This window comes from Equus przewalskii, chromosome 9 (genome assembly GCF_037783145.1).
Source record: "Equus przewalskii isolate Varuska chromosome 9, EquPr2, whole genome shotgun sequence".
Taxonomy (NCBI): Eukaryota; Metazoa; Chordata; class Mammalia; order Perissodactyla; family Equidae; genus Equus; species Equus przewalskii.
This window is the reverse complement of record NC_091839.1, coordinates 68,498,168-68,524,411: the sequence shown is the minus strand read 5'-3', so window position 1 is coordinate 68,524,411 and position 26,244 is coordinate 68,498,168. Positions and strand designations below refer to the sequence as shown.

Sequence of the window (26,244 nt, the reverse complement as noted above, 5' to 3'; positions counted from 1 at the left end):
GGATTTTATGTAAAAAATGATTTGCATATGACTTGTCGGGAACACTTATTATATGATGAAAGGTAAGATTATATTAAAAAGTGCAGTAATTCTATGCATAATATCTATGATGTGAATTAAAAAAAATCCTGACTGTATTCCAGCATCATGTTTAAGTACAAATCAGGTTTCTTTAGAGGGTCTATCTTTTTCCTCAAAATTGATGTATTAATGAAGGAAAATTTGGCTTTAAAATTGATATAGTGGTTTATACAGAATTTTTTAAGACGTTAGTACAAGAGTTAAATTTTGCTAAATATTCAACAAATCTGTATTGAATACCTACAATGTGCATCGTTCTAGTTTACATGCTGAGAACACACTGAGTTAAGGCAGGCTTTGCCTTCATAGAACTTACGTTCTAGTAGAGGAGACAGACAGTAAACAATTATAAAGAAAAATCTCAATACACTTGTCTGTTTAAAATCATGCTCTTCCATCAATGAAGATGTATAATGGTTGGGAAACAGAAGTAGTTTGTTATTTTTATAAGGGGGAACAGGTGTTTACCTAATACCTGGATGCAGTTCAACCTTACTAACACCAGAGGGTGATGCAGACTCCTGTAAAAACTCCACAATCCAAGAACTTCAAGGGGGAAAAGGATATTTCAGGGTCACCTTTAACATCCCTCGGGTAACAGGAAGTACAATTGTAAATTTCCCTGTGTTTTTCTCTTATTTAAAAAAGACGAAATAGTGGTCTAATAGATTTCCTTTAAGTATTTTAAAAATTATATAACAACTTTGTAAACATAGTAGAGATGCTAATGGGTCAGTATAAGTGGCTTTATTTAGCCATTATAGATTATTATGCAGCAGGAGTCAGTGCCAGTACTTAAGTTAATAAAATTGCAAAAAGTTGTTATAGAGGGGAAATGGTAATAGAACCAATCATTTTTGAATAGAAAAGAAGCCATGGCGTTCTTTTCGATTTGAATTTGTGCTTGGTCCACCTTCTTAAGTTTGATTTTGCTTCTTCATTTCCTACTCTAACAAACTCGTACGTGTAACTCAGTGAAGCCTATAGTGTTTGAAAAGTGTGACAGATACTTATCAATTTCTGCAGCTGTAAAAATAGACTCCCCAAAGTATTTAATATCCTGTGTTCAGTAGGAATCTCTTGGGATTATTAGAAGATATTTGTAGTCATTTGGGTAATCACTTTTTGCAAGCATGTTATCCTAATATTAGAAATAGCCAAGGTTATTAGTTTTTTCCCACAGGGTAGAACATTCGAGGGACTTTTACATTTTTATTTAATGATAAGTTGAATTTCACTATTAGGATTAATTTCAACATAATATTAAAGTTGATATAATTAAAATAATGATAATAGCTATCATTTCTAAGTACCTCCTATTGCCAAATACTGTTCTAACTACATCCATTATCTCATTTAATTCATTTACCTTGTGATGGTTTCTACTTTGTTTTAATAATGTAGAATTTTGAAAAGATGTAATATTTTTCTTGGGAACAGGCAAAATTATTAGAGTTCTAAATGTTTAGTTGCTGAAACTACCCATGTAAGCAATTAAAAAAAAAATGTAGGATTTGAAAAGGAGTGGGTTTTTTGTCTTTTGTTTTTCCTTTAGCACTTCTGGGGCTTCCTGGTCTGACACCATTATGTTGTACCTTCCTCTCTCAACCCTCGCTGTCTCCATGTCTGTATCCACCATCGCCAGATTTTACAAGAATATACTGCTGTCTTAGATTTAATATTAGTTTTGGTTAGTTTTACTTTTTGCCCACAATTACAGGAATGTGACATTCTTGTAGATACATTACTTCTCAAGTTTCTGAATGCTTTATTTTGTGTTTATAAGTTTTTCACTATGTGAGAAATGATCTTTTTTCATCTCTACTCTATTTTCGTAAGAATCTTGGACTCACATCTTTTGTTTCACTTCCATAGGACCGGATTTTAAAATTCTATGCACAGACATTTACACTTTCACCATTACATATGACGAAGGAAATTTATACGAGCTTGGGTATGTTTATTAAAACATTTTTAAAATGTTTTTTCTTTGATTTATCCTCAAGAAAAATGCATAAGAAATAACTTTTTCAGAAAGCACTGTAAATGAATAGTAGTCATATTTCTTTTACTTTGTCTTTTCAGCCAAATATTTGGAATTATACTTTCTTTCCAGAGAAAATCATAGTCCTACTCTTTCAACTGGTGTTGATATAACTAATCCTAATGTTATCCGCTTGCTTAAAAAGGTATTCATTTGCTGCAATATGCTTTTATTTTTATTGAAATAGTTCTATATTTAAGAATTCTAATTTTTTTGAGAACTGTTATGCACTGCCTTGTAGGTTCGTCTTCTAAATGAATATCAGAAGGAGGCTCCATCTTTCTGGATTCGTCACCCAGAGAAGTGAGTCCCCTAATTTATACCAACATAAAATACAGAAGTGTTATTAAGCCCACATGCATTTCAAAGAGAAAGAGTAGAGACAGTCTTAATTGATTTACATAATTTGGAAGGGATGAATAAGGTTTATCTTTTGGCTTTTTCTGTGTTTTGACCTTAGCTATGTGAATTGCTCTATGCAAGTACCATTTTCCACCATTTATTTATCCCAACAATGTAATAAAAGGGTGTCGTAGCCTCAGGTTCTTTCATTATTGGTTTTTGGTACTTTGGGCAAGCTCCTTAAATGTTCTTTAAACTTTTTCCTTTTGGTTCTAAATGTTTGAATAAGGTTTTGAGAGCAACTGTGAGTCTAAAAAGGAAAGTTAAATTTGTAGAGCCTGTTTTGAGGGAGAAAGAATGTAAGTTTTTAAAGCAGAAAAAATTGGTGTGAATCACACCTCTGCCATTTATTGAAATATTAAAAAAAAAGTTTCTAAAGATTACTTATCACTTTATCATTTCATAAATATAAAATATATCATCAGTACTATTTAGCGTTTGTTTTTTCTAAAATCACTTCTTTCCCAAACGTTAAGGTATATGGAAGAAATTGTGGAAAGTACTTTGTCCTTATTATCAGTTAAACATGATCAAAGCCATCTTGTCTTACAAAAGATTTTGGATCCAATCTACTTTCTTGCATTGGTTGATACCAAGGCTGTGTGGTTCAAAAAGTGGATGGTAAGGAAAAATGGCATATGTTTGTATACCTTTCAGTGCATTGCTATATTGTTTCAAAGAATTGCTAATATTTGAGTGTTTACTGTGTGCTAAGAGTTGTAATTGCTTTTACATGTGTTAACTCATTTAATTCTTATAACAATCTGTGAGATAGGTGGTGTATTACCCCATTTTACAGTTGCAGCAACTGAGGCATAAAGAAGTTAAGTAACTTGCTTAAGATTGTTTACGTAGTAAGTGACAGCCCCAGAATAGGATTTTAAATGGTAATTCATTTGAATCTATTAAAGCGAATGACCTATCCAAAATCTGGTCTTCTTTAGTTTAAAAGCTTCAAATTTCCTAAGCAAATGTGGTAGAACATGACAGTTCAGTGCTCATTTGTCTCTGGCTTAGGAGCAAAGCCTGAAAATGTCGCTTCATTTGCCTCCTCCCGAACCTGCAGTTTGGAAAATGTGTTTGATGCCTGCATTTTTTAATGCCTGATTTCCTACAGAGCTCACCACTGTCCTGGAACTAAAACTAATATTAAGAGTAAAGAAATCGGATGCTGTTCCCTCTCTCATCTGCTGTTGAATGAGAGTGGTCTGTGTCTGACAGTGCTGGTGTTGGCTTGTGTTCTCACATCTTTGTCCCTCTTAACCTGCCTGCTGGACACTGTGGGTTTGTTGCTGTGGGGAAGGGAGAGGCTAGGGCTATGACTTGCCACGCAAAGCACAACATGTTCTTTTACTGCTCAGCACAATTTGGACATTGTCTACCAGATGGCTTTCTTTTCCTTTTGTTATATAAACTATATAATAATGCCCAATTAACCAAAACACAATTCTGTCCAGTACTTAGCCCTTACCTCGCTTGTATAGTATGTGTTCGATAAGTGTTTGCTCAATTTAATCTGAACCCTTTGTTCCTCACATCTGACACTTGACCCTTTTCTTAATTTTATCTTGATTATCAAATTACACTGTTATTGTACAAAATATACAAAATATGTAAAAGCATAAATAAAATTAAATTTCTCTAATTCTACAACACAGGGATAACTATTATGATTTTGTTTTATGTAGTTATATTATGTATACTTTAAAATTTATCTGTTTAGGTATTTTTTTAACAAAAATCATATTTTACTAACTTTATACTTAACTTTTTTTACTTTTTTATTGTCACTATTTGACTCTTAAGAGAATGAAGCAGATCACAGGAAAACTAATCTAACCAATAGAAAATTATTAAAAACCAGCTCCCTGAGTGTGTTCTAGGAGTAATGAAAATTCATCACGTTCTCCTACATTCATCTAGGGCAGAGGTTGGCAAACTTTTTAGATAAACAGCCAGACAGTAAATATTTTTGGCTTTGTGGGCTGTACTGTCTCTGTTGCAACTATTCAGCTCTCTGTTGTAGCCCCAAAGCTTCTATAAATAATCTATAAATGAGTGGACATGACTGTGTTCCAGTGAAACTTTATATACCAAATGAGGTGGCAACTGAATTTGGCCTGAAGACTGTAGTTGGTGAATGGTCTGTGGGTTCCACTATAAGGAGTTCTTATCAGAACATATTGTAGGTCAACATATTTCTCTTACTAAAGCTGAAAAAAGGATTAGTTTTTGAAAACATTTTAAGCTACAGGGGTTAAAACATACAGGGTTTTGATTAACTCTCAATTAACCAAAACTTCATTTAATTAAGCTCTGTTTCTCAGAATTCTGATAGTTTTTACTGAATATTATTCTGTTTAATTTTATTCTTAAGTGAAATGAAGAAATTACATTGAACACTAATGATATCTAACATAATTTAATTAAATAATATTTACGTATATTTTCTCCTTGCTTTGTACAATGCATAAAAAGCATGTGTTAATCTCATCTATGTTTAGCTCCAAGGAGAGAGTTAATTCTTTTTGTCACTTTGAATCATTTTAAGAATATGATTGGCAGAGAACGATTAAGATTCTGTCCCTTGGGCCAGCCCTGGTGGCCTAGTGGTTAAGTTTAGCATGCTCCACTTTGGCGGCCTGGGTTCAGTTCCTGGGTGTGGACCTACACCACTCATCTGTAAGTGGCCATACTGCAGCAGTGGCTCACATACAAAAAGAGGAAGATTGGCAACAGTGTTAACTCAGGGCGAATCTTCCTCAGGAAAAAAGAAAAGATACTGTCTCTTTAGAGCATTTTAACCTTGGCAGATTCCTAGATATGTAGACAGTACAGTATCCTCTTCATTTTGAGGATTGTGAACCCTCTCTCCTCCCACTTTTGTATCTTTCCTTTAGGCTCTGTCATACACTGGCGGTCAGATATGTTTTTCGGTGGTGGTTTTGAAATAGCTTAGCATGGAAACTCAGCATAGTTGAGTGATAGAATGTTCTTCTACTGGTCTGTCCACGAATGATCCAGTTTTTTGATATAATTTGCATTCTTGTGGTTGCTATGCTCATAATCCATTGTACATATAAAAACCTGTTTTTCACTATTACAATAATTTAAAACTGAGTTACTGTGTAATTTATGATATTGGAATGATGCAGGAAAGATGGAGTTTGAATGATATAGCTTGAATACTAAATATCACTTTTCTCCTAATTTTAGCATGCATATTATAGCAGAACTGTGGTACTAAGACTTCTTGAAAAGAAATATAAGTCTCTGGTAAGTCTATATGTCTGTTCTTATGTTGAGAAATAATGTCACACAAAGATATATATGGTAATAACTTGAGTGTGCAAAATTGAGTGATAATTAATATTGGATAATGGAGCAATCCTCCTTTTATGAGACTTTTAAACTACCGTTCTGTGAACATAAAAGGATAAAAGTAGAGACTTAAAATACAGTCAGGATAACAATTAGGAAATATGTAGCAACTCCATAGTAAATTGGGCTGCTAACAAGCTAGTTTGAGATAAGCCATATTTTTAAGTATTATCATATAATTTAATTCAGATCAGGTATGTGTAAGGGAGTTAGTTCTGTAAAATATACCCATGCTTTTGACTGAAAGTTGCATGAAAAAACTCAGAGGGATAAATGCTTTTGCATTTGCAAAAATTGATTCAAGTTGCAACAAATATAAACTAATACTGTAAAATATCCTAGCAAAATTTTCTACATTTATTGCTCTTAGTAGAACAATGTGTAAGAGCACTGAAAGGAACTGAACAGAAATCAGCAAGTCTAATAAATAATAGACAAACATGAGAAACATGAAATTTATTAAAATATTTAAAAATACTAATATGACTTTGAGATGATAAATATGGTTTATAGAGTTAGAATCTTGAGTTTAGAAGTCAGGTGAAAGGAAAGATTCCTGGAATTGTGAATTTCTGGGTGAGCATGATACAGCATAAAATGAAAAGAGAACAATAATTGTTTTGTGTAAGAGAACTGAGCTTCAGAAAGGAGAAGAGAGGGATATTGAGTGATAGGACGGCGGTTTCTTTGTGGAGGAATAGGTGCTTAAAAATCTGTAGAGAAACTGAATTGAAACAAAGTCTTTCCACATCTCGTTTCTCTCCCATTTCTATTTTAAATGAATGTTGTTGCCATATGAGCATAGACTGATCTCGTTAGAACAGAGAAAGGGGAACAAACAGAACAGAGTAACTTTCCCCCACCATAGTTTGACATACAAATAATAACTCACTGTCGCTATCACAAGGGCCCCAGTGAAAATATTTCAAATATATTTCTTATAGATCAACTCTTAAAATCTGTACCTTATTTGAAAAGCTAATTATGCTACAATCAATTTTTAGCCTGCAAATATTTGCTGTATTATAAACAACTTCAGTATTTTGTCAACTTGGTCAGATATTTTATTTCATGTACATAATTGGTCCAACTTAAACCTCATTTTCTCTTAAAACTTTTCTAAACGTACAAAATATCAAAAGATTATTTATGGTATATATTTTTTAAAAGTAAACTTGGCCTAACTTTTGAGAAGAAACATTGGAACAAATGGATGCAACATCTGTTTGTCCCCATTTTCTTTTCAGAATCGAGGATCAGATTTTGTATTTATAGTGGAAACTTTGGACCACTACATGGATTTGTCTTTTGTTCTATGCGACCCTTGCATAAGGACTTTAGTCATAGCAGCCTGCTTAGCGCGATGACCTGTTAAGGCATTCCCTCTAGCGTCTCATTGGTACTGTCTGATAACATTTTCTGCAACAATGGAATGTCTGCGTTGTCCGATAGGGTGGCTACTAGTTATATGTGTCTACTGAAAACTTGAAATGTGATTAAGGAAACTGAGAAACAATTTTTAATTTTAATTTAAAACTAATATGTGGTTAGCGGCTACTCTATGCAATTCTATCTGTTACATTTATGACATTTTCAGTAGGTAGCATTAGGGAATTTATGTACATGCTACCAATTTTTAAAGGAGATGTCTGAGGAAGTTCAGAGCTTTGTTTCCATAGCATTGCAAAGTCATAAACTAGTTGAAAAGCGTTTTGACACTCAGCATAAATATTTTACCTTTCATTTTTAACAATTCGTATCTTTGCCCACTTTACCTTTAAGGGAACAGCTTCTGAAATGGTTTTATGTAGTGCATTTCCTATTTTTCTTGCCCTCTCAAAATCATTTTAAAAGATAACGACAGACAGGGTATTTAAATTCTCCTTTGGTTTTTCCTACCCTGCTGTTTGTTAACCTTTTTTTTTTTTTCTTTCCTGTCTTAAGAGTTAACAGTTAAGTGAGCTGGCTGGTATATATTTGATATTACAGGAGACTAAGTATTAAAAGCCTGAATTTTATAGCAAATTTTTCTGTCTGCCTGAGGTTTAAGAAAATCTTTCTTTATTATATTACCTCAACTTGACTCTTTAAACTAGCGTTTAAATTTACCTACTGCAGATCTGCTTTCTGTTCCTGCAATTTAAAAGGTATATTTTATAATGTAATTGTTCCTCTCCTGAGACTGTACCTTTTCCTGTGGTTGTGACCTCTTCTCAGATAAAAGGTGGCATGTTTGAGAAGCGAGAAGGAGTAGAAGGGACAGACGTGAGTCTGAGTGCATGGGGAAGATAAAGCTGGTAGAGATGAGTGCAGGAAGGATGGGTTTCTGAAGGTTTGAAGAGAAGTGAAGAGTCTTTGAAAGAGATTATCTTGGACATAGTGTTTTGAGTTCTCAGTTAAAGAAGCTGATTTTTCTTTGCTCTTTTTTTTTCCTAAGATTCGCTTTGAGCTAACATCTGTTGCCAATCTTCCTCTTTTTTTTTTCCCTCCCCAAAGTCTCAGAACATAGTTGTATATCCTAGTTGTAGGTCATTCTAATTCTTCTCTGTGTGATGCCGCCACAGCATGGCTTGATGAACAGTGTGTAGGTTAGTGCCCAGGATCCCAACCGGCGAACCCTGGGCTGCTAAAGCGGAGCAGGCAAACTTAATCACTCAGCCACGGGGCTGGTCTCTTCTTTGCTCCTCTGTCTCCTCATTCTTTAGAGCTTTTCTTAAGTATATTTATTTTGTCATGTCAAAAGTTCCCTATAATGCAATCTTTATTTTAAGTCATTTTGTTGTTGTTGTTGTTGCTATTTACCAAGGTATGTGTAAGAATTAGGATTGTAAGAGTAAGTTCATTTAGGAGCTAGGAGTTCTATCATGAGGGGCTTTCAGGTTAGACTTAGACAAACTTAGGACGAACATGAAACAGATCACTGCACTTTTGGCCAAAAGTGTGTGTTTATGAATAGTGTCAGATTCTGACCAAGTGGAAGCTAGGGAGGGGGAATGTATGATCAGCGACATAGCAATCATTGACTCCCCTCTTTTCACTAATTGACAAGTCAGGGAGTGTCCTCATTAAATTTACCGAGGAGTCCCAAGGCACTCTGACCAGTTGGCTTTGTGTGAATTTGTTGCTGGTAGCCAGTAATCTCAGTGCTGGCTTGAACTGGATTGACTGGGTTAGAGCCTTCTTAGGCTCTGCCTCCTCCTCTTCCCTATGGAACACTCCTTTATATATTCAGTAGATGCGGGATAAACCAAAACAAAACAGCAATTAAGATGCCTTATAAAAGACAACAAAAGCTAAACAAGCACAGAAGAATAAGCAGGTTAATAGCAAAAATACCTACCAAACTGTGCCCCTCTAAAACAGAAGGCTACTTTGTACAAAGACCTATTTCATTACAAATCTTAGGATAACAAAATGTGGCAATGCAAACTCAATGAAGCAAGCTGGACCTCATGTTGTTGTTGAGACAGACTCACATGGTGTCAGATCTGAAGCACTATCAGAGTTTGGGACTCAGGGGGCCCAGGGAACACTCTTCTTTGTCTGAGGATCCCATGAAATGCTGCCAAGTGAGAGTCTTCAAAGTAATCTTCAAGGAAGCTCCAGAATTGTCAAAGGTTAAGACGACTGTTCAATATCTGAAACAATGCATAAAGCTGAATTTATTGCTTGCTTAAGTTAGACAATACAGATTGTTAATCTTACAGGGTTTTGAGGAAAACTTGGAACTCAGGGATTGATGTTTTTAGAGATAAGAATGAGTTCGTGCCACCTGTAGGAGAGTGGCAGTTCAGGTGAGATTGCTACTGACTGACTGGCTTACATGTATTTCCTAGAGTGTCTGTTGTTGTTGGCTGATTTTCAGAAGCTAGGGGCCAGCACTGGTCGGATGGCTTTCAGAAGTGTGTTCATCAAGATCTGTTGGCATATATTGATTTACAAGATGTTCAACTTGCTCTGCTGGATACCTATTACTATAGTTATATAAATTTGTCATTGATTTATTAAGTAGATTTAAATCTGGTTCTGGTGCTTGTTATTTATATAACAATTACTCTTTTCTGAGGATTGTGAGGAATTTTTATTCTTAAGTAGGTGTTATCCTGGAAAAGAGAGGGAGTGTGGTTAAAGTAGTGGCAGGAAAATATTTCAGGACAATGGAATAGCATGTTTAAAGGCTTAGGGAATGGAAAACACAGTACATTTGGAAAAGGCTCATATTTTATATGACTGCACATAGATTGCTAAGAGAAATGTGGCTGGTATTAGGGAAACTTCCTGAAAATGAGTTCCCTGAAAAGTAATATTAAGTGGATGATGTCTTTTGAAAAGTTCTCGGGTGCTTTAAATTGAGTCTCTGTCAACTGACCTCAGTTTGTTCCCATTCATGCATGGGGCAGGGAGTAATTCCATAAAACTAGAAAAGACCTATTTAAGGGAAATCTTCAACCCCTTCCCTTTTTGCAAATAAAAATGATGAGTTTGTTGTAAATACCAGTTTTGGGTATGTTTCAGATTTAACTGGTATGTGTTGATAGATTTTAAGTTTTCAGCAATGTTGCTTTTAATGAATTAGTCATTTGACTGGTCATATGTTGAATTGGATTTTGGTGACTGATTTTTACACAGATAGATGTATTTCTGTATGTGTTGATGTGTGTGTAACTGGGGAGGGGGCATATGGAGGATAAGATGAATAAGACTGTGAGATCATAAAGAAATTTTATATATGATATGTCAGATTTAGGAGATTGGCCTTTATTCTGGAAGTGTGATGAGCCACTGATAGGTTTTTAAGTACTGAAGTAATATCACCTTAGGGCTTTGGAAAATTTGGAAAATGAGTTGAAGGTGCTACGTGGAGATAGGGAAGAAGTGTTGAAGTGGAAATATTAAGAGGATTTGCAGTAATCCAAGCTAAAGATGGTGGAAGCGAGAATTAAGCATATGACAGTGTGAATTGGGATAAATGGATGGACTCAGGGGTGTCATGTTTAGAATGTAGGATTTAGAGACTTGGCTTTTTGAATGGGCGGTGGGTGAAGACTTACTCAATTGAGTGACTAATGTCATTCATTGAGATACATAGTAAGAGGAAAATAGGAAAGTTGGGAAAGGTAATGACTTTAGATTTGGTCATATCAAATTTGAGATCCAGATTTCCAAGAAGCAATCTTGGAAGTCGCGTCTATTTTTGTCCATTGGCACCAACATTATAAGCAATTGCATATTATTGATCTGGATCTCTAAAGTTTGATTTAGACAAGACATTCAGATATGGGAGGGGGTCCCCAGATTTGATGATTTTGCTGTGAGGACTCATAGGACTCAGCATCCAGTTGTACTCCCAGCTATGATGCCTTACAAAGAAAGGATAGAAAGCAAAGCTGGCCTAGGGAAAAGGTGCATTTAGTGAAGTCTGGAGGATACCAAGCATAAACTTCCAAGTCTTTTTCCTAGTTAAGTCACACAGGACTCCACTTAATTCCTCTAGCATGAAATTGTGACAGCTCATATGAAATGCTGTCTACCAGGGAAGCTCATTAGAGACTCAATGTCCCCTCCCCCGCTTTGGTTTAATTGGAGGTTGATCATATAGGTACCCTCTGCCTAGCATATACCAGGATTCTAGACTCCAAGAAGGAAGGCAGGTGTTCAGGATAATACCCATTGTTCGTACAGTTTAGGTACAGCAAGCCCCTCTTAATCAGTTCTTGGAATAGTGGGAATTCTCCTGAAATCCAAGTTCCCAGATGCTAGTCAGGGTCCACCCTTGTAAGCAGGCCTTTCCAATGATAGAAGTCCTGCCATGTTAACTCTTTGCTGCATAAAACTGAGGCCATAAGAATGAATGAGACAGGGGAATCCATAAATTCCTTGACACCACAATTATGAACTTGCACACCCTTCATCTTTTTCCCCATCTAAAGCTTAATCCTTCCTTCTTTTTAGGTCCTAGTTCCTCCTGCTCTTGGACACTTTCTTCTGTCAACTCTCCTCTTTCTCTCCTTCCTTGTCAAACTCCTCCTCTCTACTAGCTTCCTCCAGTAACATTTAAGCATGACCATATCCTTCCAACAAGAAGAAGAATTCATTCTTGACTCTAAGACCTCTATGTTTTACTCTGTTTTTTTGTTTTCACAACCAGCCTTCCTGAAAATAATTACACTAGCTGCCTTTGCTTTTTCTGTTGCTGTTCCTTTTCCTTATATTCTGATTTTATCCCCCAAACTCCCCTGAAACTGATCTTTTCAAGGTCACCAGAAACCTCCTTATTACCAAATCTAGCAGTTACACTCCTTATCTCAATGGTGTCTTCTATTTTATTTGAGAATTCGAATGAGAGGGTATCTACTGGAAATAGGTAGGTGCAGAAGAAGGGGGAGATTTCAAATCTCTGCTTGTGGAGAATGGGGAAGGAGGTAGAATGGAGAAACACTGGGCACAGTAGAAGTTGGAGATTGTTTTTTATTGTAACTGTTCTTTGCATTATGAGATTTTTAAAAAATCAGTTTTCAGCAATTCTAGAATCTGAAAAGGAAATGAAGGCTTGATCCAGTTCCTATTTTGCTGGCTAGGTAGGAAGAAGAGACTAAGGCAAAGGAAGTGGGGATGTTGGCAGGAGTTTTCAAAGTCATGGCCAGAGTTTTTGCATTTTTCGCTATAAAATGTAAAGTCGCGTCTATTTTTGTCCATTGGCACCAACATTATAACAATATTTGTTGGTCCACAAATACTTTTTGGTGTTTCCCAGAATGATACCATAGTTACAGTGTAACTGGGGAGACAGCTTCAGTGGCCTTGAAAGGCACTATTCTAAATATTTTTCTTGAATATTTTCCCAGCATATTTTTACAGTCTTGAGTCACTTCTTTTAACACATGGACTTGTGGGCTGCAAACTTCTGGAATTAATAAATTATTAATCTATTAGGTAACTGCGGCAGTCCAGCAATGTGTTCAGTATTTTGAGTTGTGTGAGACCATGAAAGTTGATGAGTTTTTGGGACATTCAAAGCATTGTGGTAAGTATTATTTTCTGTTACATATTTTTAAAAATGGTAAATTTTATTAATAAAAATAGCTTAGTAATAACTTATTTTTAAATAGTTGTTAGTAGCATGGTAGATTAGATCACTTTTGCTAATGTAAAATATTTTCCACAAGTTTAAGACACACTGTAATGACTTTTTATGATAGATCTACATTTGAAATTACTGTATCATCTTCCTGGTTCTTACCGTGTACCGTTCTTCAGTTCATACTAGGGTATATGTCCTAGTTTGTTATACTGCAATAATGCACGGTTCATTCTTTACTCCTCTAGTCTATCAGTCATCTTTATGTTTTAGTTGGAGGAAAATTTTTATGAAATACTGTTTTATTATTGGACACCCCATTCCACCCCGTGATTCCTCTCTGCTTATCCTCAGTCTGAGCTAAAATATCCTAGAAGTTTCATAATCTGGCCCTATTCTCTCTATCCTATCTCATCTCTAATTATTGGTTGAAGTGACTCTTTTCTTAGTCAGATTCTTCTCCGTACCCATGCCTGTACACCTTTGTTATTCCTACTCCTGCTGCCCCTATCCATAATCCCCCATGCTAGTATATATCTTATTTGTTGTGAGAGAATAAGCATTATTTTAAACTTTTCGGGATGGCTTCTCTGCCAATTCTGAATTTTTATTTCTCTTTTGCCTACATCACACAACTTGCCATGTGAATTTGATATCTTTTATCATTCTGTTATTTTATGTTACTTCTCTAATGAAATAGTAAGTTCTTTGAGAATATGAAGATATCTTATAATTTTCTTTGTTTATCACTGGGTAAATTCTTTGTCTAACTCAAGAAAAATGGTCAAAGACCAATACCAGGTTTCAAAGGTAGTTTTGTAGTGGAGGAGATAGTACAGAAGCCAGAACTTATTCTTCAAGAGAAGGAAAAGGAAAAGGATACATAAGTTTATATGAGTTATGTCATTTTTAAGTTCATAAATTTTTCTAATTTCTTAATATTAAAATGTTATATCTATCTTCCCCCCCCCCCCCCCCCAACTTCTCTACCAGCTCTTTGTGGCTTTGGTTTCTTCCCCATCTAGTGAAGACCTCCGGGTACTTCCCTGCAGTCTTTTGGCATTTCTTTCAGAATTCTTGCTCTTTTCTCTTTCAGTTTTCTACCTACAGATCCTCGACCTTCGATCGTTTCAGTCTTCCATCTTCTCTGGTCCTCAGGAAATTGAGCAGAGAGCATGTGTGACATAAATTGATAGTGCACATATGTATTTCTCTAACCTTGGCTGTTCTCTTGTGTTGTTTTGGAATCCCGTTAGCTGTCCTTTCTTCATGTTCCATAATAGTTATTGCAAGCCTTCACCAGTCCCATCAAGCCCCCTGCCTTGCCCTTGCCCACTTTCCTTTCAAGAGGAGACCTTGCATCCTACTTCACTAAGGAAAATGGAACTTTCCAGATAGGAATTCCCCAGATGTCCTGCATCTGTGCATACAAATGCATGTTTATATGCCCTTATCAATATCCCCTTTCTCTAGGCTACAATGAAGACGTATTCTTTTGTTCTGGATTGATCTCTTTGTTTGTTCTTGCTTCTACTTCCATCTGGTATTTTTTGTGTTTTGTTTTGTTTATTTTAGAACCAGGATACTGTTTCACTTGTTGTGTGTCTCTTTCTGTTAGTACCTCCCCCTGCATCCTCTAGACCTACTCATGGATCTTTCTTATAGAAAATGAGCAAGTTCATATGTACTTTATTCTCTGCTTCCCTTCAGAGAAAAGCTCATCTAAGTATTCGGTGTACACCTAGGCCCCGTTTCTCTGCCTCCTATTCTTGCAGCCATGGAAATGAGGCTTCTATTTCTACTGCTCCATGGCCTTGCCATTATCAACTTCCACTCTTTTTTGTCCTAATTTTACAGCATCTATCTTTGTTGACCCTTTCCTCCTCTTCTTCTTGGTATCATTTTTTTCTTGGATTTCTTCATTCTCATCTAATATTTGTTAGTCACCCGCAAGGCTCTTTTCTTTATATGCTGTACTCAGAGGTTTTTCCCTTTGCTCTTTTCTCACCTTAGCCTACCTCTTTTCTCTTCGGGGAGCCCATTCACTTTGAGGGTTTAAAATATTATATATTTATGTATACATGGTAAATGAAATATTTAAGTCCATACCTCTTTCCTGAATTCCAGATCCATGAATTCATATCATACTTAGCATATCGATCTGGATGCTCCTTGAGTACTTCAATTTAAAGTATCAAGGACGGAAATCACTTTCTCTTTCCAGACCTGTTTTTTGTTTTTTCCTTTAGAATTACTTAAATCGAAACATTTACTATTTAACAGATATTTGAGTTAGCAACTTGAGAATTTTCTTATTCTTTTATGATCCAGATGTAATCCTGTCTAAAGCATATTGATTTCATTTCCTTAAACATTTATTTTTATCTGTATGTTCTTCTCCATCCTTTTTGCTAATGCTTTTGTTCATGATTGTTTTAATGAGTCTTACTTCAAACCTTGACCCTCTTCCATCCACCTTTTATGCTGCCATCAGAGTCAGTTTTCCTCGTGCATGTTTGACTGTTGCTTTCCTGCTTAAAACTCTTTATCATCTCAGTTGACGCCACTATAAAGCCCATATTCCTTCTGCAGCTGAGTATTCTGTGATCTGCCCCTGCTACCCCCCAGCCTCTTGTCTCTCCCACTTGTCCTCCCCGTGCTCTGGTTACACCAGACTATTTGCCCTACTCTTAATTGGAATCCCAGGTTCATGGTTTTTAACATCAGCAAATATTTCAGGGTCTTGTATAAAAAGGCTACTCAATAGATCTTGAAGGTGTGAATGAATGAGTGAATAAATGATATTTATTGAAAGGTATCTATATTTTAGAGACCCTAATTTCTTTTGCTAACATGGTTAATATGATCTTTTGTAGTATTGGCTTTTAATTGGTAGACTCAAACAGTGACTAATATTTTTGATAACTTTTTCGATCTTCTTACTGGTGATTTGTCTATTCAGATTTTTTGTTTCTTCTTGATTCAGTTTTGGAAGGTTGTATAAGTCTAAGAATTTATCCATTCTAAGTTATCCAGTTTGTGGGCATATAGCTTTTTATAGTATTCTCTTATAATCTTTTTATTTCTGAGGTGTCCATTGTAATTTCTCCTCTTTTAGTTTCTGATTTTATTTTATTTGAGGCCTCTCTCTTTTTTTATTGGTGACTCTAGCTAAAGGTTTGTCAATCTTTTTATCTTCAAAGAACCAGCTCTTAGTTTCATTGATTATTCTTCTATTTTTTTTAGTCTCTATTTCATTTATTTCTGCTCTGATTTTTATTATTTCCTTCCTTCTGCTGATTTTTGGCTTTGTTCTTTTTCTACTTCCTTTAGGTGCACTAGCAGATTGTTTATTTGCGATTTTTCTTGTTTGTTGAGGTAGGCCTGTATTGCTATAAATTTCCCTCTTTGTATTGCTTTTGCTGTATCCTGTAAATTTTGACATGTCGTATTTTCATTTGTCTCCAGGTATTTTTTGATTTCTCCTTTGATGTCTTCATTGACCCAGTCCTTATTCAGTAGCAATTTGCTTAATCTCCACATATTTGTGGTTTTTCCTGTTTTCTTCTTCTAGTTGATTTCCAGTTCCATACCATTGTTGTCGGAAAAGATGCTTGGTATTATTTTAATTTCCTTAAATTTATTGAGACTTGTCTTTTGGCCTAATATATGGTCTGTCCTGAAGAATGTTCCATGTGCATTCGAAAATAATTTGTCCTTAGGTCTGGGTAATTGTTCCGAGGGTAGTGGGTTTGTTTTGTCTGTTTGCGGAGGTGAATCAGAGTCCTCCTACTCTGCCATCTTCCCAGCAATCCTCTTAACTTACTCTTAAGTCCCACTTGATGACAGATGATAACTCTGACAATCTTAGATATTTGTTTTAGAATGAACACTGTATGCGTATTACACTTTTCTAAGTTTCTTAAATTTTGTGATGAATGCTTTTTCCCAGAGATTTAGGTGTTATAGGGTCTTAGGAAACAATAAAGAGAATAATTTTTTTTATGTATACCAACAGTGTTTCCATTATAGACTGCAATCTTGTTTAATGTTCAGAAGGGAATGAAGACAGGTACTATAAAATACAATGGCATTAAAATAAATGTAATTGTCTTCTCTTTTAAGGAAACAAACAGAAAACTTTCTACTACTCAGGACAAGAATTACAATATATTTATTTCATTCACTCGCTGTGCCTTTTAGGAAGATTATTGATCTACACACAAGGCAGAAAGCTATTTCCTATAAAGCTGAAGAATAGAAAAGGTAAGTGCAATTAGGAGAAATGAATGTGTTCAGATATGGTAGGATTTATATGCCATGGATTATTAAAACCTGGAGATTTTGCATGGTCTCTTCTAGGGTAGTTAGCGATATACCTTTTAATCTGTTGATGGCTTATACACCTTGAAGTGCTACGTTTTTTCTTTTTCAGTCTGTGCTTCTTTCTACATGTATCGTTTTTTCTTTTCATCTAGCCTTTAATGCTTTCCTTATTTCTCTCTGCCTTTCCAAATCCTAGACATACTGAATGACCTGGATTCAGAACTAGAAGTCCCTGGTTAAGTTCTCTTTCCCCTATAAAGTAGCTGTGACTTTTTCGGCAAATCTTTTAACCATTGTTAAATGGTTAAATGGTTAAATGGAGTTCTTTACCTGTAAAAATGGAATAATAGTATCAGTGGTGCTGGGCTCACAGAATTTTGTGATGATTGCAGAGATGAGGGTTGAGAATACTCTTTTATAAACTGCAAAGTGCTGTACCATTTGATGTGTTACTATGTTGATATGTTACCCTAAGTCCCATTTTTAAAGTTTTCCCCTGTCACACTTCAGCACATGCTATTAGTTATCTTCCTTACCTCCCTTAAAGCTTTGTCTATACTAGAAATATAGAGAGATCAACAAGCTTTTTCTGTAAAATGCCAGGTAGTAAATATTTTGGGTTTTGTTGGGCACATACTATCTTAGTTGCATATTCTGTGTGTGTGTGTGTGTGTGAGTGTATGTGTATATATGTGTATGTGCTCATGTGCAAAAACGACTTATCACAGCAGGCCTGAGAATGCTATCCTCAGAAGACCTGTTTGCAAGGATAGACCTTCGCTGGCAGCTGGGAACTTGGATTTCTCACTATTCCCAGAACTGATAAGACTGGCTCACTGTGCCTAAACTGTTTGTACACACAGTGTGGTTTGTGCTGAATATCTGCTTTCCTTCTGGTAGTCTGGAACCCTGGTATGTGCTCGGTGCTTATGTGATCGGCCCTCAATAAAAACATTAGGCACTAAGTCTCTTAATGAACTTCCTTGGTAGACAACATTTCACGTGTTGTCACAACTTGTTGCTGGAAGAATTAAGTGTATTCTGTGTGACTGCACTGCGAGAGGACCCTTGGACGCTTGTACCTTGTTTGCTTGGACTTCACCCTGTGCACTTTTTCCTTTGATGTGCCTTGTGTCCTTTTGGGAGTACAACTATATATTGAATCCTGTGAGTCTTCCTAGTTAATCATTATATCTGGACATGGCATTGGGGACCCCTGGTACATTTTAGACACCTTTTAAAAATATAAAAAAAGAAAAAAATTCTTAGCTTGCAAGCCTTACAAAATTATGCCAGAATGGCTATAGTTTGCCAATCCTGTTATAGAGTATCTTCATTTTGAACACTTTTTTTCTACTATTCCCTAGTTATTTTTCTTAAATCTTTTCTTCTCAGATAGGCTAATTGTGAGCTCCTTGAAAAAAGAAACTGTTTTATGTACTTCTCTTGTATTTCCCTTGCTAGCATAATTCAGGCATAATGGGCACTCAGCAGAGAAGTGATTTCAAAAAAAGAGCTGCCATTTTATAGGATATTGTTAAACTTTACAGAAATAGAAAGATTAATATATATTGTGATGTTGTTGCAGATATTCCACTGAAGTTTATATGTCTATTATCTGTAATGTAGCACTTTACATTGACTTCTAACATTTATGTCTCGGCCTATGAAATGTCACAGGTCATCTCAAAACTCATAGTTGAGAGATCTGTTCTGCTCTATTAGTGTTCGTGAATATTTACCTTAAATGTCCCATGTGCTTTCACCAGAATCTTTATGTGAGGATGCTGTAGCAGGGGTTGGTAAACTATACCCCATGGGCCAAACTGAGTATACTGTTTTGTATGGCTTGTGAGCTAAGAATGTTTTTTATATCCTTAAATTATTGGAAAAATTAAAGAAAGAATATTTTATGATGTGAACTATATAAAATTCAAATTTTGATATACACAGTCTTATTGGAAAACAGCCATGCTCGTTCATTTGCATATCATCTATGGCTACTTTAGTGCTACATCAGAACTCAGTGTTTGTGACAGAAATTGTTTGGCCACAAACCTAAAGTATTTACTATTTGGTCCAAAAAAAGTTTGCTGACCCCTTTTCTGTCGTGCTATACAGATAAGTTAGCTGGACAAACACATTAAACTGAATTTTATTGCTACTAATAGAATAAACTTAAACAGTCCTGGTCAGATTCACAGATCTTCCTACGGTGGGTTTATGGTAAGTGACTGGTCCAACATAAATGGTAAAACTGCACCTTCACATAACACCTACTGCATCACTTGCCTTGCCATCTTTTGACTTACCATGCCTAATTTGTTCTTCTGGAGTCTTCTGTCTTGGATTAGGGCCCCCTTCTCCCTGATTGTGCTACAGTCTCTGTGAAAACTCAGAATAGGAGGATGGACTCTCAGTTAAATCTTTCTAAGTTGTAAGAGTGTGCTAGAAAATAATCTTTTTTCCTTTTTCCTTTTTGTAGATTCAATATCCGTTACAGATCTTCTGGTTCTGTTTACCCAACTTATCTATTACTCACCGACTTCTCCAAAGATGACAGCAGCACATTTAGGTAATTCTGCTTCTGCTTTAAATAGAGAAATAGAATATTTAAATATTTTTAGATGTTTTCTATTGTTTAGATGTTTTGAGTGACCTAGTTTAGTAAAGAGGTTTCATAAGATGCAGTCTTATTCATAACAAATTACATTGGTCCTGGAAGTAAACCATGAAATTTAATTTTGTTCACTGATGTTTTAAGATGTTCCTTATCTACTACCTTTTTATTTAGAACCAATTTTGCTGAGAATATTAATGTTCTTTATTAACATCAAGATGTTCTTAAGAAATGATATTAAGGGAAGTTTGATTGATAGGTACTAATGTATTCTTTCTTTCTATTTTCTATCCTTTGTACTTTCCTGGATGTTGTGATCAGCTTGCTTATTTCAGCTCATATGCAGAATTTCAGGATCTTCTATTATTAAAGGATAAATAAAAAAAACCCCAAACTCCATGTTTTTCAGTAAAATGCCTTTTAGTCTTTAGCTATTGACTGGCTTATAAAAAGTATGTTAAAATATTAACATTTAAAGGATAACTTATATTTTTTTCTTTGAAATATCAATGAAAATTTCCAAAGTAAAACACTCTAATAACAAAACACCCCCCGTAAATCATAGACTCACAGTGTTCTAAACCTGGAAGTTACCCTAGAAATGCTGGCATAGATTCCAAGAGAAACTCAAGTGAATCAAAGAAAAAAATGGTTTGGAGGGCTGGCCCCTTGGCTGAGTGGTTATGTTCATGCACTCTTCTTTGGGGTCTCTGGGGTTTCACCAGTTTCGATCCTGGACGCAGACATGGCACCACTCATCAAGTCATGCCGAGGCAGCGTCCCACATAGCACAACCAGAAGGACCTACAACTAGAATATACAACTATGTACCAGGGGGATTTGGGGAGAAGAAGAAAGAAATAAAACAAAAAAGAAGATTGACGACAGATGTTAGCTCAGGTGCCAATCTTAAAAAAAAAAAGGTTTGGGCTGTATATTAGTGCTATAATACATCTATAAAAAAGAAGAAACAAAACTGGTAGGTTTTATCTGTGCAATTATAATAGCTTGTTAGTCCTAACAATGGCTCTTAGACTTCTTTCTGCCTTTACGGCATTTACATGTGTCAAGTGCTAGGTAAGGCCCCCCTGCTATATGCTCCTACGACAGACTGTGCTTCCTTCAAGATAAAAATTTTCCTTCTTTGTTACAATTACTTGTTAATGTCTTGGTTTACTATCTAGTGGACTGTTTTTTGGTTTGTCTGTCTTCTGTCTGTAGTGCCTAGCACAGTGACTGTCGCATAATAGGCGCTCAAAAATAGTGGATAATTAGATGAATGAATGGCCATATGTGCATCAATATTATATCTCTCATTGCAAACAGGGTTTCTCATCTGGAGCTGGTTGACAAAATCACTTAACTTTCTTTCTCTTTTCTTTTTGTCAAGTATTAACTTGAAGTCTTAGTACGTTCGTGGAGTATAGAATATTGTAATATAAATTAAGAATTTTGGTGTTACTTTTAGTATTGTGTCTTACTAAGACAGCCTTACACTGCTAACTTTTAGTTCTTTAGTTCTCATGCAAAACACTATTTTGTGACTATATTAGGAGGTCAGATAATCTGAAAATACATTAATTTATAAAACAAAAAATATCACACTCATTTTAGTGACTGTTCCCTGTGTTATATTTATGTGTATTTATGTTTTCCTGTGTATATTTTAAAAGAAAATCTTAAAAATACTCCTTCATTTCACTGGTTTTATGGTAACACAAGGAGTATACTAGTCTCCAAGAAAGTCTCTCCTCCCCTCTGCCGCCTTTTTGGCCATCATTTTGTCTTACTCTAATTTTCTACCTGGCTCAACACCTGAATACATTTTTTTTAAGCAAAAGAATAAAAGTGAATCCAAGTAAGTGTTTGCTGGGAGAAAAGTTACAGGTTTGCTTCAAACCCAATCCTCAATGTCAAGCAATGATTTAGTGTCAAACAGAGAATGCTCTTATGTTGTTGTCTTTGGCGTTCGTATTTGTCATTTCCTCACCTTTCATTATCTTGAAGATATGGTAAGCTAATTGATATCCCCTTAAGTTTCAGTTTATAATTTGGTCATACATCATCCTTTGGGCATTGAATTGTGTGAGTTTTTAAAAACTATTTAACCTTGATGTTGAACATTTTGGAACAGCAATAGTTAACCCATAAATAAAAGCTACATTAAAAGTAATTAATGTTTAAAGTTTTAATTTTTAGAAATACTTCTTGTTTGTCAGAGAATTACTCTCCTGCATCTGTGGTTACTGAAATTCTGCGGATACTCTGTGATCAAAAAGAATGTGCTATTGAATGCTTATATAGCAGCAGTGTGATTGAGGCACTTCTTCAACCTATTTATGCTTTAATGAAACGAACTAAGGTTGGTACTTGCTAGAAAGAAAGAGTCTCTTAACTGGGTATTAGTGAATATTCAATGGGACATTATTTCTAAATTCAATATATTTGAACTGTTACACCGTCTTCCATATATGAATGTATTTTATGCTGACATAGATTTTTATTTATTAAATCAGTTTATGCAGTCAGTTGATTGATTAGTTATAAGGTGGGGGAAAAAGTACATATGACATCTTAAAATGTTTTCTAGTCAGGCTTAGATCTGATGGTTATAAAGACTGAGAAGTTATTAAGAAGCTTGTCTTGCAAATCTAATAGATCTTGTGAATGTTTTATTTGTTTTATTGGCAAATTTATAGCCTTTGGAAAGATGATTATTTTTCTGAAGAGCCAGTTCTGATTTATATGAAGAACCAGTATTACTTTAGAAAAAAAGCTTATGAGCATCCCAGTTCTGAAATATGCGTGTCTCTTTATGGTTTGTACAGTATATCTCCTTATATTATGTAATTTAATCCTCACAACTGAGGCTGAAAGTGACTTGCTCAAGGTCAGACATTTAACAGGTGGCAGAGTTGGTACCACTCCTAGTATTGTGGTCTGTCCAGTATATCCCTTCACTTCTATAAGTTAAGCTTCTGTGGAATGACTGAAAGCTTCAATAGGCTAAAGGTTTTTGCCTTTCCGTGTCTATGTTTTGTAGTGTTTTATTGGTTTCATCTCCCTCCTGTGCCCCCCCTCAATGGGCCATGCAACTGCTCACCCATCCATGTATTCGTTATTCATTGCTCATTCAAAAAACATTAAGCATTTATGTGAATGTGGTACAAAGTATGGAATTCTGGGAAACTAAGGTGATATTATGAATTACTTTGATCTTACAATCAACCTTGGGGAGGCAAAATAAGCAGAGAAGAAACAGAATTCATAATATAGCTTAATATAATAGAATGCCATAAAATAAATAGTATCGTAAAATACAGACCATATATCAGAGCTTGAGGAACATGCTCTTGGTTCTGGTACCATAGCTGTTATTTGTGTCTGTGCTTTCTCATATCTGTAACTTTTTATTTTCTTTTGGCATCTTTCCTTTACCTATAAATGAGTCTGAGTCTGTCTCATAGTTGGGATGGCAGAAGCTCTTACCCAATGCACATCTTTAGCTACCACCTAATATCTGGTCTTTTTAACGATAAACTTTTAATTATGGAAGGCTGCCGTTGTTGTCTTGGCTCCCTCTCTTCCCAATAAGTTTTCAAATCAGTCCATTAGGATCCTGCCTCCACCACATCACTGCTGCTGCTTTGATTGCTGTTATCCATAACTTCCTAAATATCTAACTAGGGATCACTTTTCCTCCTATTATTTGCCTGATTGTTAACGCAGTAGACAACTTCTGAAGTTATATTTACTTGGCTTTCCTAAAGTCATTCTATTTTTTTTCCCTCCCTTTCTAACCCTTTTGTTACGTCTGAGGGCTTCCTTCCACGTCCCTGCTGTCTTCAGTGATTCGGGACCTGGTTCCCTTTCTTTTCTGTCAGTACACTTTTCCCAGATGATCTTTTCCAGTCCCATGGATTAGATATAGAGTTCTAAATTTAGAACTCTTCAGCTTCAGATTTGTCTTTAGCTGCCTGCTGAACACTTTTTGGAGTTATTCCGTGAGCAAGTCAAACTCGACATTTTCAAAACAGTAGTACATTTTTCTGCCTCTGCTTCGCTTCTTCAGGCTTACTCGCATTTCCCTTTGTGGTGAGTAGGACTGCTGTAAATCTGGACTCCTTCCTCAGTCTCTTCATTCAATTTGTCATGAAGATCTATAGATTTGTTTTCCTTCGTATCTCTAAAATCTGTATATTTCTCTTTATCCTCACTGCTACTGCTTTCATTTAAGCTGTGATAATTCCTTGCTTGGAATATTGAAATAATTTCCTTATTTGTTTTTTTTCCAGTCTTTCACCTTTCTAGCCGATCCCCTATATTGCCACTAAGACTGTAACAATGCTTTCCTGCTTGTTGCTTGCTAGATAAATTTCAAACTTTTTAGCTAGATTTTTACCAAGTTTTCTGTTTTTTTGTGTCCTACCTATTTTATTTCCATATATTCCAGTTATAATAGCTCATTTGCATTTTCTAAACAAGTTTGATATTTCACTATGTTTGTACACTTTTCCCCCGTCCTAGAAAGTCTTAAACTTGGTCTACATGAAAAATTCCTGTCTTCAGACCATAGTTTATTTTATCTCTGAAATTTTCTCCCAGTTCTTCCTGACAAGGTTAGGTGTTTCTTTCTCTATATTCCCATGCTATGTATTTGTGTAATTGTCTGTGTATTATGCTGGAATTATTCTTGAGAGTGAAGAAGAGCCCTCTGGCACATAATAGACATTCAGTATTTGACTTAAGACATTCAGCCTCACCCACTGAGCCACTACTGTATCATTGACTGCTGGGTACTTGAAATATAGACGTGACAAAGACATATTCATTGCTTTTGAGGAGCTACTCTAATAGGAAAGGCAGACTATTAAACAAATAAAAAATTGAAAATAAAGAGCAGAAAGTTAAAAAATAATTTTGTGTGTATGTGTGAAGGAAGGAAAGTATTCTAGGCAGAGAAGTTGTTTTAAGAGAGACATTTAGTCTGCAAGTGATGGACCGTCTGATAGAGTTAGGACTTTTTCAGGTGAATGTACTTGGCTTATCATTAGTTAAGCTAACCCACTGAATTTATTGGAATTTATTGGTTGCAATGTATAGATACTCAAATTTATTATAGAGAATATGTGCATTGGCATCTATGCAGGTACAGGTAAATAAATAAGCCCCAGAAAAAAACAGGAACTTTAGTAAATTTAGGCTTCTATGTGGCTCCAGCATTAACTTGACTCTAGTTTTTAGTATTTGCTTTGTACTAATTTGTCATACACTGGCAAGGATATTTTTACTACTTCCATTGAAAGTCAAAAGTGATGAAATATAATTGGTTTAGTCTATGTTTTCTAATTATGTGACATCATTGGCTATTGGTTGGCCTATGAAATGGCTTTCTTTAGTCAGACCTACAATTCATGACCAGTTCAGTTGCAGGAAGTGATGCTAACCCTTAGAAGGATGGTAGTATGTTAGATACGCATGTATAATAAAATTAGACTGGATATACAAGAAGCCAGTGTGTTGGAAGTAAAGGCAAAGTGGAAATAAAGGAGCTACTGCATTTGTCAATCAGAATTATATATAAATCCATAATAGAAGTAGCAATTCCTCCAACTGTCTTGATAAACAATAACTGGCTTAGGTAAAAAGTCTGTATGTGTTTGCCTCATCAACTGTGCTAGTAAGAGAATATAATGACACATTTAATTCAGACATATTATTTCACAGCCAAACAATCATTAACTTTCTTTTTGTTGTGGTAATATAACTTTATTAGACTACACTACCACCTTTGAATTTTAGTCTGTGATATGTTAGCCTGTCATACAATTATTTTGTTATATTTTTAATGTATAGGCTGTTCCAAATTGCTCTGAAACAGCATTAATTCACATAGCTGATATTTTGGCAAGAATTGCGTCTGTAGAAGAAGGACTTATCTTACTTCTTTATGGAGAAAATATGAACTCTTCTGAAGAAAAAAGGTATGTGTTTATGTTTTAAATAATTTATGGAATTTTTACCATACAGTAGTCCCTCCTTATCTGCTGGGGGTACATTCCAAGACCCCCAGTGTATGCTTGAAAATGCAGATATTACTAATACTTATATATACTATGTCTTTTCCTATACATGCAAACCTATGATAAAGTTTAATTTGTAAGTTAGGCGCAGTAAGAGATGAATGGTGCTTTGGGACCATTAGTAAGTAAAACAAGGGTTACTTGAATACAAGCACTGCAATACCGTGGCAGTCGATCTGATGACTGAGACAATTACTAAGTGACTAACAGGGTAGCGTATACAACATGG

At 35.4% G+C, this 26,244-nt stretch overlaps 1 protein-coding gene across 10 annotated transcripts in view; it reads left to right on the top strand.

Moving 5' to 3' along the window:
- The window catches only part of TBC1D32 (TBC1 domain family member 32), a 187,914-nt gene that overhangs the window by 27,756 nt on the left and 133,914 nt on the right, over window positions 1-26,244 (top strand). For all 10 annotated transcript variants that reach the window (XR_011522049.1, XR_011522050.1, XR_011522048.1 and 7 more), the window contains 10 exons: window positions 1,957-2,035; window positions 2,167-2,270; window positions 2,367-2,428; window positions 3,004-3,148; window positions 5,744-5,803; window positions 12,842-12,932; window positions 17,112-17,252; window positions 19,798-19,887; window positions 22,152-22,294; window positions 25,789-25,916. Coding sequence is in view for 7 of the 10 variants with exons in the window: in XM_070556904.1 (XP_070413005.1) it covers window positions 1,957-2,035; window positions 2,167-2,270; window positions 2,367-2,428; window positions 3,004-3,148; window positions 5,744-5,803; window positions 12,842-12,932; window positions 17,112-17,252; window positions 19,798-19,887; window positions 22,152-22,294; window positions 25,789-25,916 (1,043 nt within the window). In the remaining 3 variants the exon portion in view is untranslated. The remainder of the gene's footprint in view (window positions 1-1,956; window positions 2,036-2,166; window positions 2,271-2,366; window positions 2,429-3,003; window positions 3,149-5,743; window positions 5,804-12,841; window positions 12,933-17,111; window positions 17,253-19,797; window positions 19,888-22,151; window positions 22,295-25,788; window positions 25,917-26,244) is intronic.